The sequence below is a fragment of the Oenanthe melanoleuca genome, chromosome 1A (genome assembly GCF_029582105.1).
Source record: "Oenanthe melanoleuca isolate GR-GAL-2019-014 chromosome 1A, OMel1.0, whole genome shotgun sequence".
Lineage (NCBI taxonomy): Eukaryota > Metazoa > Chordata > Aves > Passeriformes > Muscicapidae > Oenanthe > Oenanthe melanoleuca.
The window spans coordinates 13,072,199-13,090,166 of NC_079334.1; the positions used below are offsets into that span (position 1 = coordinate 13,072,199).

At 34.5% G+C, this 17,968-nt stretch overlaps 1 protein-coding gene across 14 annotated transcripts in view; it reads right to left on the reverse strand.

Moving 5' to 3' along the window:
- Positions 1-17,968, reverse strand: part of C2CD5 (C2 calcium dependent domain containing 5) — a 61,254-nt gene that overhangs the window by 17,143 nt on the left and 26,143 nt on the right. For 7 of the 14 annotated variants that reach the window (XM_056514728.1, XM_056514711.1, XM_056514760.1 and 4 more), the window contains 4 exons: positions 15,722-15,830; positions 3,935-4,049; positions 2,136-2,231; positions 357-548 (listed from right to left, as the gene is read on the reverse strand). In XM_056514728.1, coding sequence (XP_056370703.1) covers positions 357-548; positions 2,136-2,231; positions 3,935-4,049; positions 15,722-15,830 — 512 coding nt within the window. Of the gene's footprint in view, positions 1-356; positions 549-2,042; positions 2,232-3,934; positions 4,050-15,721; positions 15,831-17,968 lie in introns of all 14 variants that reach the window. The other 7 variants (XR_008842633.1, XR_008842632.1, XM_056514718.1 and 4 more) reach the window with 3 other exon arrangements.

Here is a 17,968-nt window from a genome sequence, read left to right on the forward strand (position 1 = left end):
CAGTTACTCAAGACACATATTGGAAGGAAGAAAAAAGCCCCAAAATCAAACCAAACCCAAATGCCCTCACTAAAGCATTAACCATATTTGTCTGAAAAGAAGAAAAACAAGAGCATAGCAATCCCATCCCTGACTATACATTAGTCATCTTCCACTCTCCGGGTTTAGTTCTACTAGCTGAAATTCAAAGCCCACACCAGTGCATTGATATTTTCAGAGAGAAATTTTATTCAAGAACACTTGCCAATTGTATGTTTTGTAATATAAGATTTGATGACACATTGAATGTTAACAACAGGAATTCTTTCTAAGATCTCCAAAACTTTACTAGATTAAGGAAGTATTTTTACAGATACCTGGCTTGAATAAGACATCCCTTCCCAACAACTACTGCCTCTATAGGAAGGTCAATTGTGGTGAAAAGGACATCAGGAACTTTTTGCTTCCTGCAGTTGTAACAGTAAGTGAGGTGAGCAGGAAAGGGCATGTTCAATTCATCATATGGAATATGGCAAAATCCACAACCTGGTGGTGAAGCTTCTTCAATCCTAAAAATACATTATGGATAGAATACTTAAAATATTTGCATCTTGTTAACCATGGTCAGTAAGTGCACATGTGTGTAAACACCTACAGAGACCTAGTTGAATCATACACCACTAAACTCTGCTCCATTATACCAATGTGACAAGTATTACAATATTTGAACTAGAAGAAGAAAAGGTTGCACACTACTTGCTAAAATGCTATCAATAAAACCTGCATTGAAACTTCTTATGCAGGGATTGAGAAAAAAGGACATCCAGTTACCAAGAATTCATATAAAACTGTAACATTACTGAACTGGCTTTAGGCAGTGTAACTTCTAAATATGATCCAACAAGAGTTGTACAAAGAATTTTCTGTACCAAACAAACAAAAAAAACCTCTTTTACATTCATTGTGTCCAAAATCCCGTAAGAGCAGAATATACAAAATAAACCAATCATCCTTCTGAGAAGCAACATAATTTATATTAACATTGTGAGAAGAACTGCAAGATTGTTTCCTAGGATAAGGTATCAGATAAAACTCATTATTTGCTTAGAACACACAGTTTCTCTCCCCCCATAAGCAATACCCAGGAATGACCACCATAAATATATGAGCAGGAAAAGCACAGGCCAACTGCATCAATGCAAATTTATATTGTGTCATGTAAATAATCCTCAGTGATTTTGAAGAGGTCTATAAACAAATCTGACAGATTCAGAACATTAGTTATCATAAGACTATGGCAAATATATTTTGTGTTGAGCATGAGCTTTGTCTGTTTACCTGTTTTACCTCCCTCTGGCACTTCTAATCTATGCCAAGACTCTTAGTAGCACCAAAATACATACTTTCATAAAAGTGCTATTTTCTTTATATTATGAACATGGTGTTTCTTTCTCTCCATCATTAGTGATTACAAAAACAAGTATTTTAGTTCTGGCTACAGTTTTAAAAACTCTATCTAAACCAGAAGACAATGGTCTTCTGCTAACGAAGTAAAAGAATAATAAATAATACTACATTGACTGGTTTATTATAGAAAAAGCAATGCAAGGGCTAAAGTGTAATAAATAGCCTTGCTTACAACTATAATAATCCCTTGAAATATTTGATTAATATCATGATGAATACACGATAAATTACCAATATGCATTATTATTAATTCTTCAAATTTTATTCACAAGAGCAGAAATAAAGGGAAACTTCATGTTTGGCCTTCAGTTTCATGATTTTGTTCATCAATTTCAACAAACACATACCCATTTTGGGAAAATCTGGCATTTTTTATTGTGTGATACAAAACTGAGAAAAGGGACCTGAAGAGCAGCTAAGGAAAAAACTGAGTTATCTGTGTTAGTAGTCAAATGTGTTACCTTATTGAGACTGTTAGAAATAAAAACAGAGTATCTAATTTGGCGGAGAGCTCCATTACTCCTGTGGTGGTGGTTGTTAGTGAAAAGCAGTAAAGTGGTTGGTCCCGCATCCTGCACTGTAACACTGTAACCTACCCTAATAGAGAAGAACTATCTTGGCTCTGAGGAAAAAAATCAACCTCTCCCTTCTCTGACCCTATGGAAAAGAAGCCAGGCTGCCATGACAACCTTTGTTCCAAACAGCCTTCCATGGTGCCATCCTGAAGGAACCTAGGGTTCAGTACAGCTGCTGTGCCAGATGCGGACAAAATACAGACCTCTTCACTATAAGAGAAAAGAATAACAACAGAGTGAATTCATACTACTTAGTGAGTGCTTTTATATAAAATTATCAGATTAAAATGCTAGTACAAATCTCAATGAAGTTCAGCATCACGACGACTTTGTGCACTTGTGCAATTCTATCCATTAAAACCCACAATCAATCCTCTTCTGGTAATTAAACCATAACCACTAAGTAAGTACAAGATGAAGAAGGATTGAACGGAAAGACTTAAGAGCTTTGCTTCATGTTACAAATAATAGAACAGAAAGCCTAACCAGATTTAAGCATGGTTTTCAGTTCTATGGTAAACAACGCAAAGAAATACAGCAAACCAAACAAACATTTAAAAAAAAAGAATCAACGCATAATTTTTTACCAAAGCAAAAGGGAAGTTGAGAGCCTCAGCATCTTATTGGTACTCAATTTTCAAAATGAAGTTAGAACCCAATACCGGCAAGGGTGCTTCTTGAAGGATAAGAAGTGGCAAACCAGTAAAATTTTACTTGGAAAAACTGAAATAATGGTACATTTTGCATGTAAAGTAAACAACCATACTTAGGATTTAGCAGAGTAAAAGCTCTCAGAATGACCACAGAGCTTTTAATAATTCTCAAGTTGTTAAATAAGGAACCTCTAGCATTCAGTATAAAATACTACACTAAAAAAAAAAAAAAAAAAAAAAAAAAAAAAGAGAAAATCTTTCCCACATTTTCTAGAATGATACATGTGTTATTTTTAAACATTTGTTGTTTCTCTTTCCATAATAATTTTTCATACATAACATGTCTAGCAGTATTTACACACACAAGCTTGTGCTTTAAGCATGGAATAAAGCTGAACTGGCAATAAGTATGGGAATTCCAATAAATATTTCATCAATAATCAAACACAACCACATTAAATTTCTTTAGAGAAACGCAAACATCAAATAACCCAATAACTGATTGCCTGTCTATGTTCTGTACATTCTTAACCAACCATAGTTAAGGCAGAAAAAATAATACAAACTTTCATGTTCTTTACAAGGAGACTGACAAGCAAAGGAATAAATGCTTCATTTTGGTGTGTTCATCCCTCAGTGATGGTGTAATTGAAGTAGATATGGTAAACCAAAACTTTTCCAACTTCTTTCCTTAAAAAAGCAACTCTTTAGTGCTTTTACTGTAAAATATTTAGAGAAAATCAAGTTGAAAGAAAGTAATTTCAGATGTTTGAATTTGCTCGTTACTTCCCAAATGCAATTCAAAATAGTGAACCAGAGTAATTATCTGATTAATATCATCAGACACACCTGGCTCCAGGGCAAGCTTTTTCTGAGCCTGAAATGTGAAGTTTTCCATACAAATTCTGGTCTGCCAGTTGTTATCCAATAATGAAAGTTCAATACATTATTAACAGTATTAATTATTTAGGAAGATTAGGTTTAGAAAACTTCATGGATAAATTAATATTGTTACTACAAAGCAAACTGTAAGCTTTAGTTTAAAAGAAAAAATTGTAACATTCATTAGAAAAAACTTAAAACCCAGATCTAAACATATGTAAAAAATACCCAATACTGAAATTTCATAATCTCACTTAAACTCTGTAAAGTATAGAACAGACAGCACTAAAAACTGCACTGGAATAGTTAATTTTTAATGCTGATGATTAAATAAGTTTTCTGTGGCATTTTGAAAATCAAATCATCATCATGATTTACCAAATGCTGGTTGATTCACTGTAGCCCACTACAGCATGACAACCCAATGCTTTGGCATGGGATTTTATTTCTTGTCTGATTTCTGCCCACCAGGCATCTCGTGTTTCTGGTTCATCTGAAAGACAAAGTATAAATCAGTTCACTATTCTGTACTATGCCGACACAAAGCTTCATGCAATTAACCTGAAAAGCTGAGTTTTTCATATTCAAGTGCTTTGAATATGGACACTTCCTATTTATCGCACCTCAAGGAAACACTAATGGGACTTTTTCACTAATTATCTTGTTTCTTCCCATGTGCGCAGGTTCTCACAAATTACTGCATTCTTGTAGCTGTCCATACGACAGATAACACTAAAAGACGTAGATACTGTCCCAATCTCTACCCATTTTTAGTTCCAAACCACACTCTCAGTTTCCGACAACACAACAGCAGTGTAACTTGCAACAAAGCATCACAGGTACTCTGTAACATTGAAAAACTAAGAGTAACAAACCAGTATTTGTAATAGTAAACTAATATTTTACTTTACTGTACAATCAATATCTTTGAAATAACCCAATTGTTTTTCCTGCTGGAAGCAGTTCTGTTAACCAGAGTTTAAAAATATTTGTTAAAAACTGTATCATTAATCAGACAGTTCTGTGGCAGTTCTAACTGTGAGAAGCCATAGGGATTTGAAAGTATTTCTACATTTATAATATGAAGAAGTACAGGATGTATGTTGTCAGTGGTTTTTTTACTTCAATATGCTGGAAACTGCACCTTCCCTCCATGCCCATGAATGGATTCAAATTATGAATTCAACCTTTACTGTCCTCAAGGTTATATAAATATATCCTGCCTGCTTTTCTTGAAAACGACAAGATACAAAAATACAAAAAAGTGTGCTGCTAGAATAAGTTCATGCAATCCATTTATTTTAACTGCTCAGCAATGAGTTCCCATAACTAAAAATCTTGTATTGCAAGCTTCTTATATATGGAGCCAACAAATACTGAATTTACAACTAAAATTTGTCAGCTGTTTTTTCTCTCAAAACTTACCTGTTTCAATGAATGTAGTTGGCAACTGTGTTAATTATTGGTACAAAAAGGGAAAATCAGTAACAAACAATCCATACTTAGATATTACCAAGGGCTCTGAGTACAGAGATTCTTTTGGAATTTCCCTGAAATTAACTGCACTTAGTACAGATACAAACTTCTGGACACTGAGTTTTCCTTGCTGAATCATAATTTAAGTATTAAGGTCAAACCCTGAAATTTATTTGGAACCAATTTTGTACTACCAGAAATATTAATCAACACAGTGTATGATATTATCATACACTTGGTTCTCTGACAACATGACAAACAAAAATGCAAGATGCAGATATACACATCACTTAAAAGTAACTGAAAAAGAAATATTGTAAAATAAGATGTATTCATTCATGACTTTACCTCAACTTTGCATTTAGAACTAGGCTTTAATTTTTTTAAACTAATCATTTTCTAATAAAAAGGAAGAGCACAGAGGTCTGTGTATTCAATTCTACCTAACTTTAGATGGCAATGCTCATGCAACTCACAGCATTACACTGACCAGCAGCAGCCTGGATGCTCAGACTGAAGTTTATTCAACCTTTGCTTTGAAGAAAAAAACACCGAACAGAAAAAAAACTTACAGTGAGAGTTCTTAGGAATGTTCTCTGCAATCAACAAAAATGTACATGTTAGGGCATAAAACAAGGGATTTCTATGAACTGTATCAATCATGTTCTGTTATATCCAAGTTCCCTTTAGCAGGTTGCAGTGTCTTACTGGCAGAATCTTGAGGTGCTGCACTTAACTCTCAGTGTGAAAACACTGTTTAAACCCTCTCAGCGACCGGGAAAATAAATGCTTAAGATGATATTCAGCAATCCTGACTCAGATTCCTGGAGCATCTCTTCTCAGCTTTGGAAACTCAGGTTCCTACAGAAATAATCCATCACAATACAGGGTTGGAGCTCCCCAGCTCAGCTCTCTGAACCATCTGTGGTACAAATATTGGGAAATGTCTTCTCTTTGCATGTACACTTCTGGACAAAGGCTGCTTCTGCTGCCACCAGGTAACAGCAGCAGTGGTAGTTGAATCACGGGAGGATCTTTGGAAATGGATGGTAAGGCCAGGCTACAGAGTGTATGGAAGACATGAGAACACAAGCACATTCTGTGAAAGTTCTCTCTTAACTCTTTTTGGTGAAATGGACAACGATCTTGCGAGCAATTCCTCTTTCCACCTCCAGTCATGGGCCAGAGATTGTTTTTATAAGCAATGTGTTTCTCCTTATAGATGAAAAGCCTAAGGTAGCAGCAAAAGTGGTTTTCTGACCATGCAGAAAAACACCTGCTCAATGAGACTGGATCACAGGCAGCTGGTCATAAACATTGAATAAACAACCACATAAATTCTTGTTACCTCACAGAAAAACACCCATAAAGAAATAGTCTTTTTTCTAGGCAAAAAGCACCAATTTTTAAAATCGTAACTTTTTACACCTTTTAGGTTCCATGTGGCAAAAACTGCTTCTATTTATCAAGTGACGTTCCTATGTCAACGTGCAAGAAAATGGGAAGTCATGATGAAGATTTGAGAGTTAGCAACAGGTGAAGTGACAGAGGATGAAAACAAAAACGTGCTGTGAAATAAAAAGATTGATAAAGACAAGAATGACATTGAAAAAGAATGTAGCCACAGTGAAAAGTGAAATGGAACGAGATGTTGAAAGGAAACAGGGATCCTTGAAGTGCACATAAAAGGTAGAAATAGTGACGGGTCCCAAATTCTATGCAAACATTTAACCTTCCTCCACAAAAATTTATAGTTTAAACTGTTGAAGTTAAGAGACTTAACAATCCTCTTACCTACCATCTACAAAAATACCTTACCATTATGGCAAACACATACTGTTGGAAGTTGCTCAATACTGTGTCTTTCTAAATCAACATTTAACCCTTTATTCTAACAATCTGCTCAATATCTGAACTAACAAAACTATTAACTATAAAAATCTAATGGAACATTTTCACTCTTATTAGAAGTAAGAAGTATTTTCCAGCCATTGTCTTCAGAGTTAATAGGATCAGGCCCAATACCTTTCAAAGAATCCAACAATTTCTAATTGCACAAGAACAAATATTTCTGTAAGAGTCATGCATAAACAACTGTAAAGATGACTGGGACCTCTGCTTAAGGTATTTGTCTATATTTTGTTCCAGAAAGAGGCCAAAAAATAACAATTATTACGTTTAGATATAAATACTGCACATTCACAGTTAACATGAACTTACCTTTGCATATTAAAACACAAAATAATTGTCTACAATTAAAATCAAACACCATGACATTGCAATAATAAGTTGATACAAAACACTGAATGCAGTGCAATGTGTAGCATTCATATTCTTCTGACAAATATTTTCACAAGCAGCCTTTTTTGACACATGAGCCACACAATTTCACATGGGGATGCTGTCGTAGCATTTACAAGTTTAGTAAAGCTAAGGATTTACATAAACAATTAGAAGAGATAGGGAAGCAGGATGGCATGTGTCCAGCACACTCCATGAGAGTGCCTGTTGGTTTTTTTGCTAAGGCAAAAGCTTAAGAACTAAGGGTTTGCAAAGCAGATTCAGCAGACAGGAGCCAGAAACGGTGGGTATTTTGGCGCATGCTTGGATCAGGTGACAGTACAGACTGAAAACTATGGCAGCTCACTGAAATGGTTACAGAAAGTAATGGCCCTGGATTCTAGGTGGAAGCAAAAAGGCAAGCATACAGAGCACTCAGTCACAAGCTTTTCTAGCAAATGTACCGAGTAGTTTGGACCAAGGTTTCTCTACAACTTTAAGCAGGAAAGTTAGCAGGAAATTCCACTGCTAATTATGCCCCCTTTGTTGGAAACCAAAGGCTGAATATTAAACTTTCTTTCTTAATGTTTCCAAATTGGCAGGATATTTATAACCAAGTGGAAGCAAAGCACACTGTTTCTATAATTAAGGACTTGAGAAACAATGCTGTCAACAGTACAATGTTCTATCAAAATTGTGCCAACTCAAACCTCCTCCAACTGAAACTTTCCAAACTGATTTTATTCAGCAGTTTTGTAAGACACAAACTTCTGTACCTGGAATGTTCTTTGAGTTAGCTCTACACATCACCAAGTCACCCACCACCTTTAAAATACAAGATTTAGCTTTACAATCCATGGGACAATATCCTGCATGAATCTTTCACCTAGATACTATCACTTTCTGATTCATAGGAAGCAACATCTTTCCCAAGTTACTTCCTAGCAGTTCACTTGCACGAGCAAGATTTAGCCAGAAGCTGCATTTTGCTAGTCCATACAGATTTTTTTAAAACTGAAGACAGATGAAGAAGAATGGCCTCCTGGTAACACAGCTCATACCCCAAAGTTGCTATATCCTTAAAGCTGAATCTTTAGACAGCCTAGGAAATTACTCCGAAGCTGAACTGTCTGATTCATTTCAACCAATTTTACATTGTATAATTTAGTAAATATTTACACATGTAACACAATACTCTGACTGGAGGAGGACAATCATCCAAGGAAAATTTTCATGATCTATAAATGACTCATTGTTCTGTTGTTTCAAAAATGGCAATGGAGGCCAATAATATTCTTTCAGATCAATCACTGAATCTTTCATTAGGCAAAGCCATTATCCACACATCCAATATTCCCTTATTTTTGTATGTTCTTAATGAAAAACCTACTAACACCTTATACAGAAAGAAATTGTGGTATTTTTCTGTAGGTTTGGCTGGTTGTTTTCTTTTTAAACAGACACCTTTGTTAGGTTAACAGCAAACTTCCCTGGACCTTGAAGTTTCATTTAATCCTTTCTGGTTATCCCATAAACACTGATTTTATAAATTTCCTATAATATTTAAATACATATATAAATATTAAGATACAAATATCTACAACTCAATAACTGTACAGAAACACAAATCCTCTGGCATAAAGATTAACACAAAATTCATGTAGCAAATAACTAAACCTACACCAGATTAACCTAAAACTTTCAAAAAATTTTCCAAGGCATTCCATCCTTGCTTAAAAATACTACTCCCTGTAGTCATCTTTAAGACTAAAAGATGTACAAATGAAAAGAGAAAGTGAAGGAAGTAGATTATCAGGATATATATGAGGAAAATTAGGATACTCTAAACTAGCAGGAAACAGTGTAACCACACCCAAAGAGAATAGGCACACTTATCCTTACAAAGCTAAACTCCAAATAAAACATCCAGCCTGCAAAATATTATTGATAACCAGTGCTTTTCTGCCAGATGAAATCAGAGGGCAGCACACATCTCACTTCTTAAGCCCAAACTGCTGGATGAGCAAGACAAGACTTGAAAGTTGAAGAAATTTTTCAATTACTAAGGAAACAATTTTAAGAACATTTAGGATTAAAACTGCATTTACAAGATGAGATATTGGCTGGCTGATTAAACACAAACACTTTCATGTGCAGAGCAGTTCTCTACTGGGTCATTCAAGTCAAATCACTACAAGACTCCAGGAGAAACCATACAGAAAATTCCATACATCATTCTCTTCAATGGCAGCTCACTGTTGAGGAGTGTTAGCTTTAATCCCAAAACATACTCCAAGATGGAGAAGCCAGAAAGGCTGTTCCCCTTATGGCTTAATACAGCCACAACAGTGGCTATAACTTTTAATTGTAGATGAAAGTCTGATAGGAAGAGTACAAGCTGAAAAATGGATCGTCTGAAAAGAAAATAATCTTGCAATAATGTCAAAGCAGCAATAATAATTTAGTGTAGAGATAAAAGAAACCATGTGATACAACTTAAATAAAATGAAAATCATAATGTCAAAATAAAAGGCATTTGAAGAAAAAAATACATTCAGAATATATTGAAAATTAAAGTATTAAATAACACTTTAAAATACTTAAAAATGAAAGTTTAAATTGGATCATATATAGCATTTTAAAAGCTCAAAAATACTGCCCAGAAATTAGAAAACATTAAATATAGGAAATAAATTTGCCTCTGGAAAATCAGTTCCATGAATAAATATGTGCCTTTGTTACTCCAGCTTTTAGTGATTATTTCAGTCATTCATCCTAGAATGATGACTCAGCAGGTAATAAAGAAACTACTTATTCTATTTTATGTCTCTGTTGCTTTGTCATCTTGGCACAACAAATACAACCTACTTTACTGAAGAGAAATCTTCAAAGAAAAGCTTCAATTGACTACAACAAAGTGAATGTGGATACACTATGCTGTAACAAGAGAAGGCTTTCTAAACCACATTTCATCTATTTTATTGCTGCAGGGCAGGGATGGCATTATTTGGTATGAAATTACACTGTCTCTGAATTTTCTCTTCCTTGTTTGCACTCCTCAGGAATGCAAAACCTTTGCATTCATTATTTCTGTACACTCATAACTGTTTATTCTGTTTTAGGACAAACTAGGCAGAGAAGCTTCATTTAACTTCTGGATACAAGGAGACTTAGAAAGAAAATCTCTTGTACTTCATATTATCCATTGACATTTATCAATTATTCCTATAATCCTGTCATAGTCAAGTCAGAACTTGTGTTCTCTGTTTGCATATTTTCCTACCAAACTTCCGCAGACATTTTACAACGCCATGTTTAGCTGTAATTATGTAGCAGTTAGGAAGGTGTTGATTCAACCAGAATCATTCTGGTTTCTTCTAACAATGATATATTTTGAGCCAGGCAAATAGTTCTACAACTGTATGTTTGCAACCACAGAAGCTGAAAAAACTCAATGCAATCCATGAAGGAAATTTTATGAAGACAATAGTTTTAGTCAAACCCTGTATTTTGAAATTGGGATGAGTCATGTGCAAAAATACAATTTTTGTAAGACCAATGTTCTCTCTCCTATGTACTATCAATTCAAAACCAGACTACATACCATGAAGTGTAGTTGCGCAATAAACAGCGGCTTTTTTGGAGCACTTGTGCAAGGAAAAGTTTATACTGGCATCCACACCATTAGCCAGAATTTAGGGAGAGCTTTAAAGCAGCATGAACAGATTAAATAGCATTACTCAGGTGGGCAAAGAATTCTAAACAAAGATTTTAAATGGCAAATTTATTTATGAATCTCTGACAACTGCCTTAACCTCCCATTTTAATTCATCAAACAATGATGGACAAGAAGTCAACCTGGAAATTCTCCAAGAAAAGGCAAGAAGTCAACCTTAAAATGTTGGGGGTTTTACTATTTGATCTAACCACATCAGACATCAACAGAAACAACTGACATTTTCTGCTGTGTTCCTACAAATGGGCAACACTTACACCCCAGAAAGTAGCTTGAAATGTAATTTGCACATTCTGTGTTTGTATTTCTTTGGAAGAAAAACATTCAGTCACAGAAACAAAATATAGCCAAGCTTTCCTCTTGCATTTCCTCCTATGCAAAACTAACTCTGAAGAATTTCACACTCCAACAGCAGGACTGGATATCACACAATGAACTCAGGAAATGCTGGGCAAGTTTTTAATAATCTTTTATCTTTCCCCATTTCCAACTACTGGAGCTGAAGATGCACTGCTGGAGCAGCTTCCTGAATGAAAAGTTTAAAATTTAGTTATGTGAGAAACAATATGTTGGTACTATGAAATACCCATATGGAAAAGCAGCCTCTATTAAACAAATTCTTGCACTTCCTACCTTTCTGGTCTGTGTTTAACCTCAGTGCCAAACTTTCAACAAAAATGAATTGAGGATTCCTTGCATGTTTTTACACTACTAGTTCATTCTTTCTCAGAGACAGCACCAGAGGGTATCTTTCACTGTATTATGTGCCCTCTTTTCTATGAATTTTTGCTCAACTCCCTACTTTTATTTTGCAAACTCATCTTCATATCCACCTTTTCATATTTTACAAACACTTAAACAATTCCTTATTGAACTATATGCAATTTCCAGAAATTTAAGCAGCTACTTTCCCATTCATGAAATAGTCTTTACTTCCCATTTAATTTTCAAGCACCTTCAAATCTATAATATTTCCCTACCACTGGATGCTCCTGTTGTATCTTACACACAATTAAACCATTGGCAAGAAAAAAAAAGAAAAAAAGAAAAAAAGAAATATCCTTCTGCGCTTAGGTTACTAAGAAAGTGGAAATGAAGCCTGAACGTTTTTTTCAAAAGGAAAAAAATTTTAGCCCACTTATGGCTACGATTACATTCTCTGTCCACCAGCACATCTAGCAATGCAAAACCCCCATACTTCCAGGAATATTAATGTAACCTGCTCAGTCCCAAACCAGTAGGATTAAGCAGCTTTTCCTACAGACTTACTGACACACCAAGGCTACAGAAACACAGCCAGTTCTCAGGGAGGTATTAACTCTACAACTACTGTGTAGTTTAGACCTCTCTACTCCAACGTACACTTTTAGGTAACAAGCACCTCTGGGTAAACTGTTTTGTATACATATATATATGCACATTCATTTTCCTGCAATTTCTAAAAAATTTAGATGGCAGATTTATATGACAGTTTTGGATATTCTGTCCAGAACTGAACTCCTGACTTTCACTTCGCTTCCTAATCTTACATTGAGCATAAATTTATAGCCTAATTCAAGGCATGTTTAGTGTCTGCACATAAACTCACTCCCTTATTCTAATAAAATTCTTTCAATAAAAGCATCCTACTAAACAATCTGGAAGAAGCTATAATTGAATTCCAACATACAAAAATTTCAACACATTTTTAACACCTTGGATCAAACTATGCTATACCAGCCACAGACCTGAGAATTTTATAATGTTATTTTCATAAGGAAAGTTAATTTTAAAAGATTATCACTTTAGAACAAGCAAAGAAAACCAACAAAATCAGAAAAGCTCATAATCATAATATTAAAGGATGCCTACTGTAACAAGGAACAACAAAAATGAGCCAATAGTTTTAGATTCTCCCTACTTTTGAACAATCTGCAAAATGAAAAATGTCTGTTTTTTAAAACCTGTACATTTAAACTGAATTTTGGAGCATGATAAAGAGCTGGATGGCAACAGTGAATTATCAAGAAGGAAAGTTTCTAGGGGAAACAAGCCCTCAGAGGTCAGCTCTGTACCTTTTTATTGTGCCAGTTTTAAAAATATCAAAGTTTGACAAGGTCCACTGGCTCGGATGCTATATGTAGAGAAGTTATGCCTGCCTCTCTCCCACAGCACGATATCTCCCCAGAGGGGAAACACTGACAGAGAGAAGTCTTTATTTCGTCCAGATAGCATCAACTCACCTTCTACAGCTCCATAAGTTACACACTTGGATTACACTAAGTCTGAATAAAAATATGAGAATATTGGGGTTTTTTTCAAGCTAGGTAATGAAGTAATTAAAAAGTTCAAATGATTATGTTTTAAGTCCTGAAACTGGTTGCATTTTACAATACAAGATTTACGAACCAACGAAACATAACTAACCAGTCTCCCCAAATCAAACCAATAGGCAAAAAAAACCCCAAGAATCCATTACATAAAAAAACCCCAAACCAAAAAAAAAAAAAAAAAAAAAACCCAAAAAAAAACCCACACCTGAAATGATTCCAACTGTGTAAGGAAGAATCCATTCTCTAACACTAAATTACTTCCTTCGTGGATGCTGAGCTGAAAGTAGTTACTAAACAACATCTGAACATTCAGCTTTCCAGATTGATACTAAATTACTCTTAGCAATACTACTTCATACTAAAACAATGGTTCATAATTTTAAAGAAAGTCTTCAACAACATGAAAACATGACATTTAGGCATTTGATGATTAAAATTTAAATTTGAAGCATTAACCTAAACATCCTAGAGCATTTCTAATAACTTCACTGAGCTGCCATAATTTCTGTCAGCATATGTAGTACTGAATGACTAATAAAATACCTGAATTGAAACTATTCCAGTCTAGCAGTTTGTATGATCTTGTGTTACCCATAATTCCGACAAAGGCTGAGTTCAAAACAGCAAATTAGTAGATCAGTTATAGAAGCAGAATAGTGAAAAAAAACTACCAACAAGAACACAATTGACAACACCATTCCACAGGAACTGGAAAGACACAGACAGCAGAGTTAATAAGAGGCTGAAATAGAAAGGGAGAAAGGAGCATGCTATAGCAATCTAGCACTAGGTGACCAAAGTGGACAGCATACGGCAATTTTGTCTTATTAGCAAGTTCTTAATCCACCTTCAAATGTTTTCTCCTCTTCCATGTTCTCCTGATTTATTAATCTGCCAGTTTATTTGCTTCCTTTAATATTTTACAGACTTATTTGACTCAAATACTTCACAATCATAACTATATCAGAATTTGTTTCTACTTCTCCACCTTCCCTCCCACAGCCACGCACCTTCATTCCCCCTTTTGTTCCCACTACTTTGCAATACGAGTTCCAAGGATAAAGCATTTTACATTCACTCGTCAGGAGCAATCTGGAAGTCTCACAGGAACACTGCAGATGTACATACATCTCTATTTTGCATTATGTCTTATACTGCTTCCAGTCAGCTGATAAAAATGAAGGAGTGCATAATGCAAGAAATTAGTTTTAAAAAAACTTCTGAGCAAAATAGATTTTTTTCCCATTCTATCCAACATCTATCACATAGTAAATTTTGCACATAAGAGACCTGTATCAGAAATCTATTGAAAATACAGAATGCTATAATAACTTCATGGCAAAGAAAAAGTCATATATGAATTATATTTTGACATTTCTTTTAATTTTCTCTTCACTGTGTAAATAGATCTTAGAATAGGAAAACAAAAGAGCAACACTGTGTACTAACACACTTGAAAAAAAATCCCTTAAAGTAGGAAGATGTAATTCAAATTAAGTCTTGGATTTAATTTCATGTTGCCAATTTAGTAACTCTTTAGATCTGCAGCAATCTGATATACCTGCATGGAGAATTGCTTGCCTGGGGCCATAGGAAGAAAAGGAAAATACTAGTTTTTTGTACTTGTTTTTAAGGATGTATTTGCATAAACTTCCTTTCATTACTCCTGACTAGTGCATGCAAAACCACTATAGGTGCTACTTTTATTCTCCTCTGCATTTTTAAATGCACTGTCAACTCCAACTTTTTCCAAAGCATTCCTCATCTGGTCTCAGTTATTAAACCAATGAAGTCTTCAGAGTCAAAAGTCACTCAGTTCTAACATTAGAACTAGTACATGCAAAACATACATGTTCTCTTACTGGGGTTCTCAGGAAAAATCACATAAAAACCTTGAAGTATGGTTGAGTAAAGATTTTTAAGAACAGAAACAAAGTTGTAAAGGTTAAAAACCACATTGTGAGCTAAATTGTAGGCATTAGTCCTTATGGATTTCAAGAAGCTGAAAATGGGAAAACATTCATAGTTAAGATCAAGCATTTAATCTCAATTTTATTTCAAAGGAAAACATGCATCAATTTTTAATCACAAAAAGTGGCAAAAAAATTAACCGCTCAATAATTCAAAGCTAGTTTTCAATGCAAAGTTACTGATTCAAGGTATTTTTATTACTACTTTAATTTGCTAAAATGTTTCTCACTAAAAACATAACCTTTGAGTAACTTATTTTTCAAGCTTAAATGGTTATCTGAAATACTCTGCTTTTGATATACTTTGTAGAACAGATCTATTCAAGCACTGATATGTTATAAAGGTTAGATGACAGGCCTTGTGCAAGATGTCAATCCTATGCTGACATACCAGGATTGTGGATGCGGTCCAGGAGCTTCACTGAGCGAGCACTGACCACTCCCCCAACATGGACAAGAAATCCTGGTGGGAAGGTCGTCAAGGTAAAAAACGGGAATTCCTGTTATGATTAAAAACAAACATTAAATGACTGCTTACCAACCACTGCTGACTGTCAGATAACATGCAATGAATTGATCACTTCCCTGAAATACAAGTAAAGCAGTTACACTGGGCCAGACATGTCCTTCAGGATTACTGAGCACTTCAGAACCACATGTCCTCATCGACCCATTGTATCAGAAAATGGGAGGCTCTTAGGCAGTGAAAGAATACTTTTCCCTCAGAGTTGTTTCTCAGCACAACAGTGATAAATAATCAAAACTTTATATATCTAGAAGTTAACAAAAATCTCTATTGATCCACTTTTACCACGGGTGCTAAACACCAGAATTCTTTCATTAGCTGATAAAAAATAAATGTTTTTCTCTATTATTAGGTGTTCTTGTTACAAACTGACTGCAGTTTGATTCTGAAGCACAGGGTGAAACAAACTGAAGTCTTGCAAGAATGTCTTATTATAAGAAAGCACACCTAAAAAATATCAAAGGACTGCTTTGCTCATAAGCTCTAAATATAACAAGGAAATACGCATCTTTTAAAATAAAGCATAGGTTCTGAAACACAACTGTAAGTTCTGAATCTAAGGGGATTCACTTCCAGTTCATAAGTAAAATGAAGAGTTAGGTTTCAGCAACTATGCCAGCTTTAATTCATAAAAGAGGCAAAGTAAGTAATAGCAGCAATTTCTCAAGACACAAATGATGAAATAAAAGTCATATTCAAAGAAGTTGAGCCCAAAACTAGATTTTAATTTCTCCAGAGACGTTCTGTGATATATCTAATATATACATAATAGCACACTTATGGGGGAAAGGCAATTAGCAATTTTAAATGCAGAAAGTGAAAGAAAAAAAAAAAAAAAGAAAAATCATGCAGTCATGATTTGTATAATCGTAACTGATTAAATGGAACAAATAAATACCATATTTTTATACGTGAGAAAGTATAGGATAGATTCCTTTCTCACATACTTGGAAAAAGTACAATTCAACCAAGCTCCTACCTGAAGAGCACACATGCTGCAGATTTAGCAAGGATCAGGTTCTTCCAGCAATACATGGCATTAAAAGTCATCTTAAACTAAAGCCCAATATAGTTTAAAAATTATTACTTCAGGATTCTTGCCATCTTATTATAAGAACTCTTAGAACTTCTTTTAAAAGGTCCTTCAAACTTCAAGTTTTCTGGATTTTCATTTGGCTCAAAATTTCAAAATTAAGAGGCAAATTTTGAAATCAGCAACCATAGTATCAATAACCAGATGAAAAAGCAAACCAATCCCAAAACCCAAACCCTGCAGTTTTGCCATATGATACAATTTTAAAGTAGGAAGATTTCACCCCAAGATTCTGCAAACCTGCTTAACTGATAGGTCTTCAGGAGCAGCAATAGATTTTATAGACAGATACAATACAAATTCCTCCAGAAAGTTCTAACAGATTGCAAAGTGCTTTGCAAGTTATCAGAATAGTCAAAATACTCAAAATACTTGCAGACTGCAGAAATCAATAAAGAAGTTTTCTGAATGTGCCACCTATATGAAATTCCATTAAGTCTATACTATGTTTACATTTTATATAAATACACACACATTTATAATTGTTGAAGCAGTATGGAGTGAACAAAGTAAACAATACTCCATGCTCTAACGCTTAAACAAGTTCAATGTTTTTTTAATCTATATGGAAATTCAGAAGCTTTTCCACTTTCTGTCCCTTTCCATAAGGCTGTGTATTACAAGTAATTTTAACATGTTCAGACTTCCAGTTCGCCTGATTCCCTACACTAGAAACCAGGAATAAAACCTCAAATAATAACAACATGGTTTTATATCAATGCTTCCAAGCCTGAATTATGAGACATGACAAAATAAGGTGTTCTATCAGTTAGCTTGAGCCACAGATAAATCTGGATAACAGACTTCCTGAACCATTCTGACACAGTTCTATTAACAATCTCTCATTCATTCTGACACAGATCATCCATCACTTCATATGAAGACTTTTTTCTTTTTTATCTCATTGAGAGTTTTTTTAAATTTTACTGTTATATTACTCAAATACAAGTTCCAGCCTCAATTACATGTAAATTGTAATAGTTCAAAATTAAAAATCTACAGTTATTTCAGGTAAAACA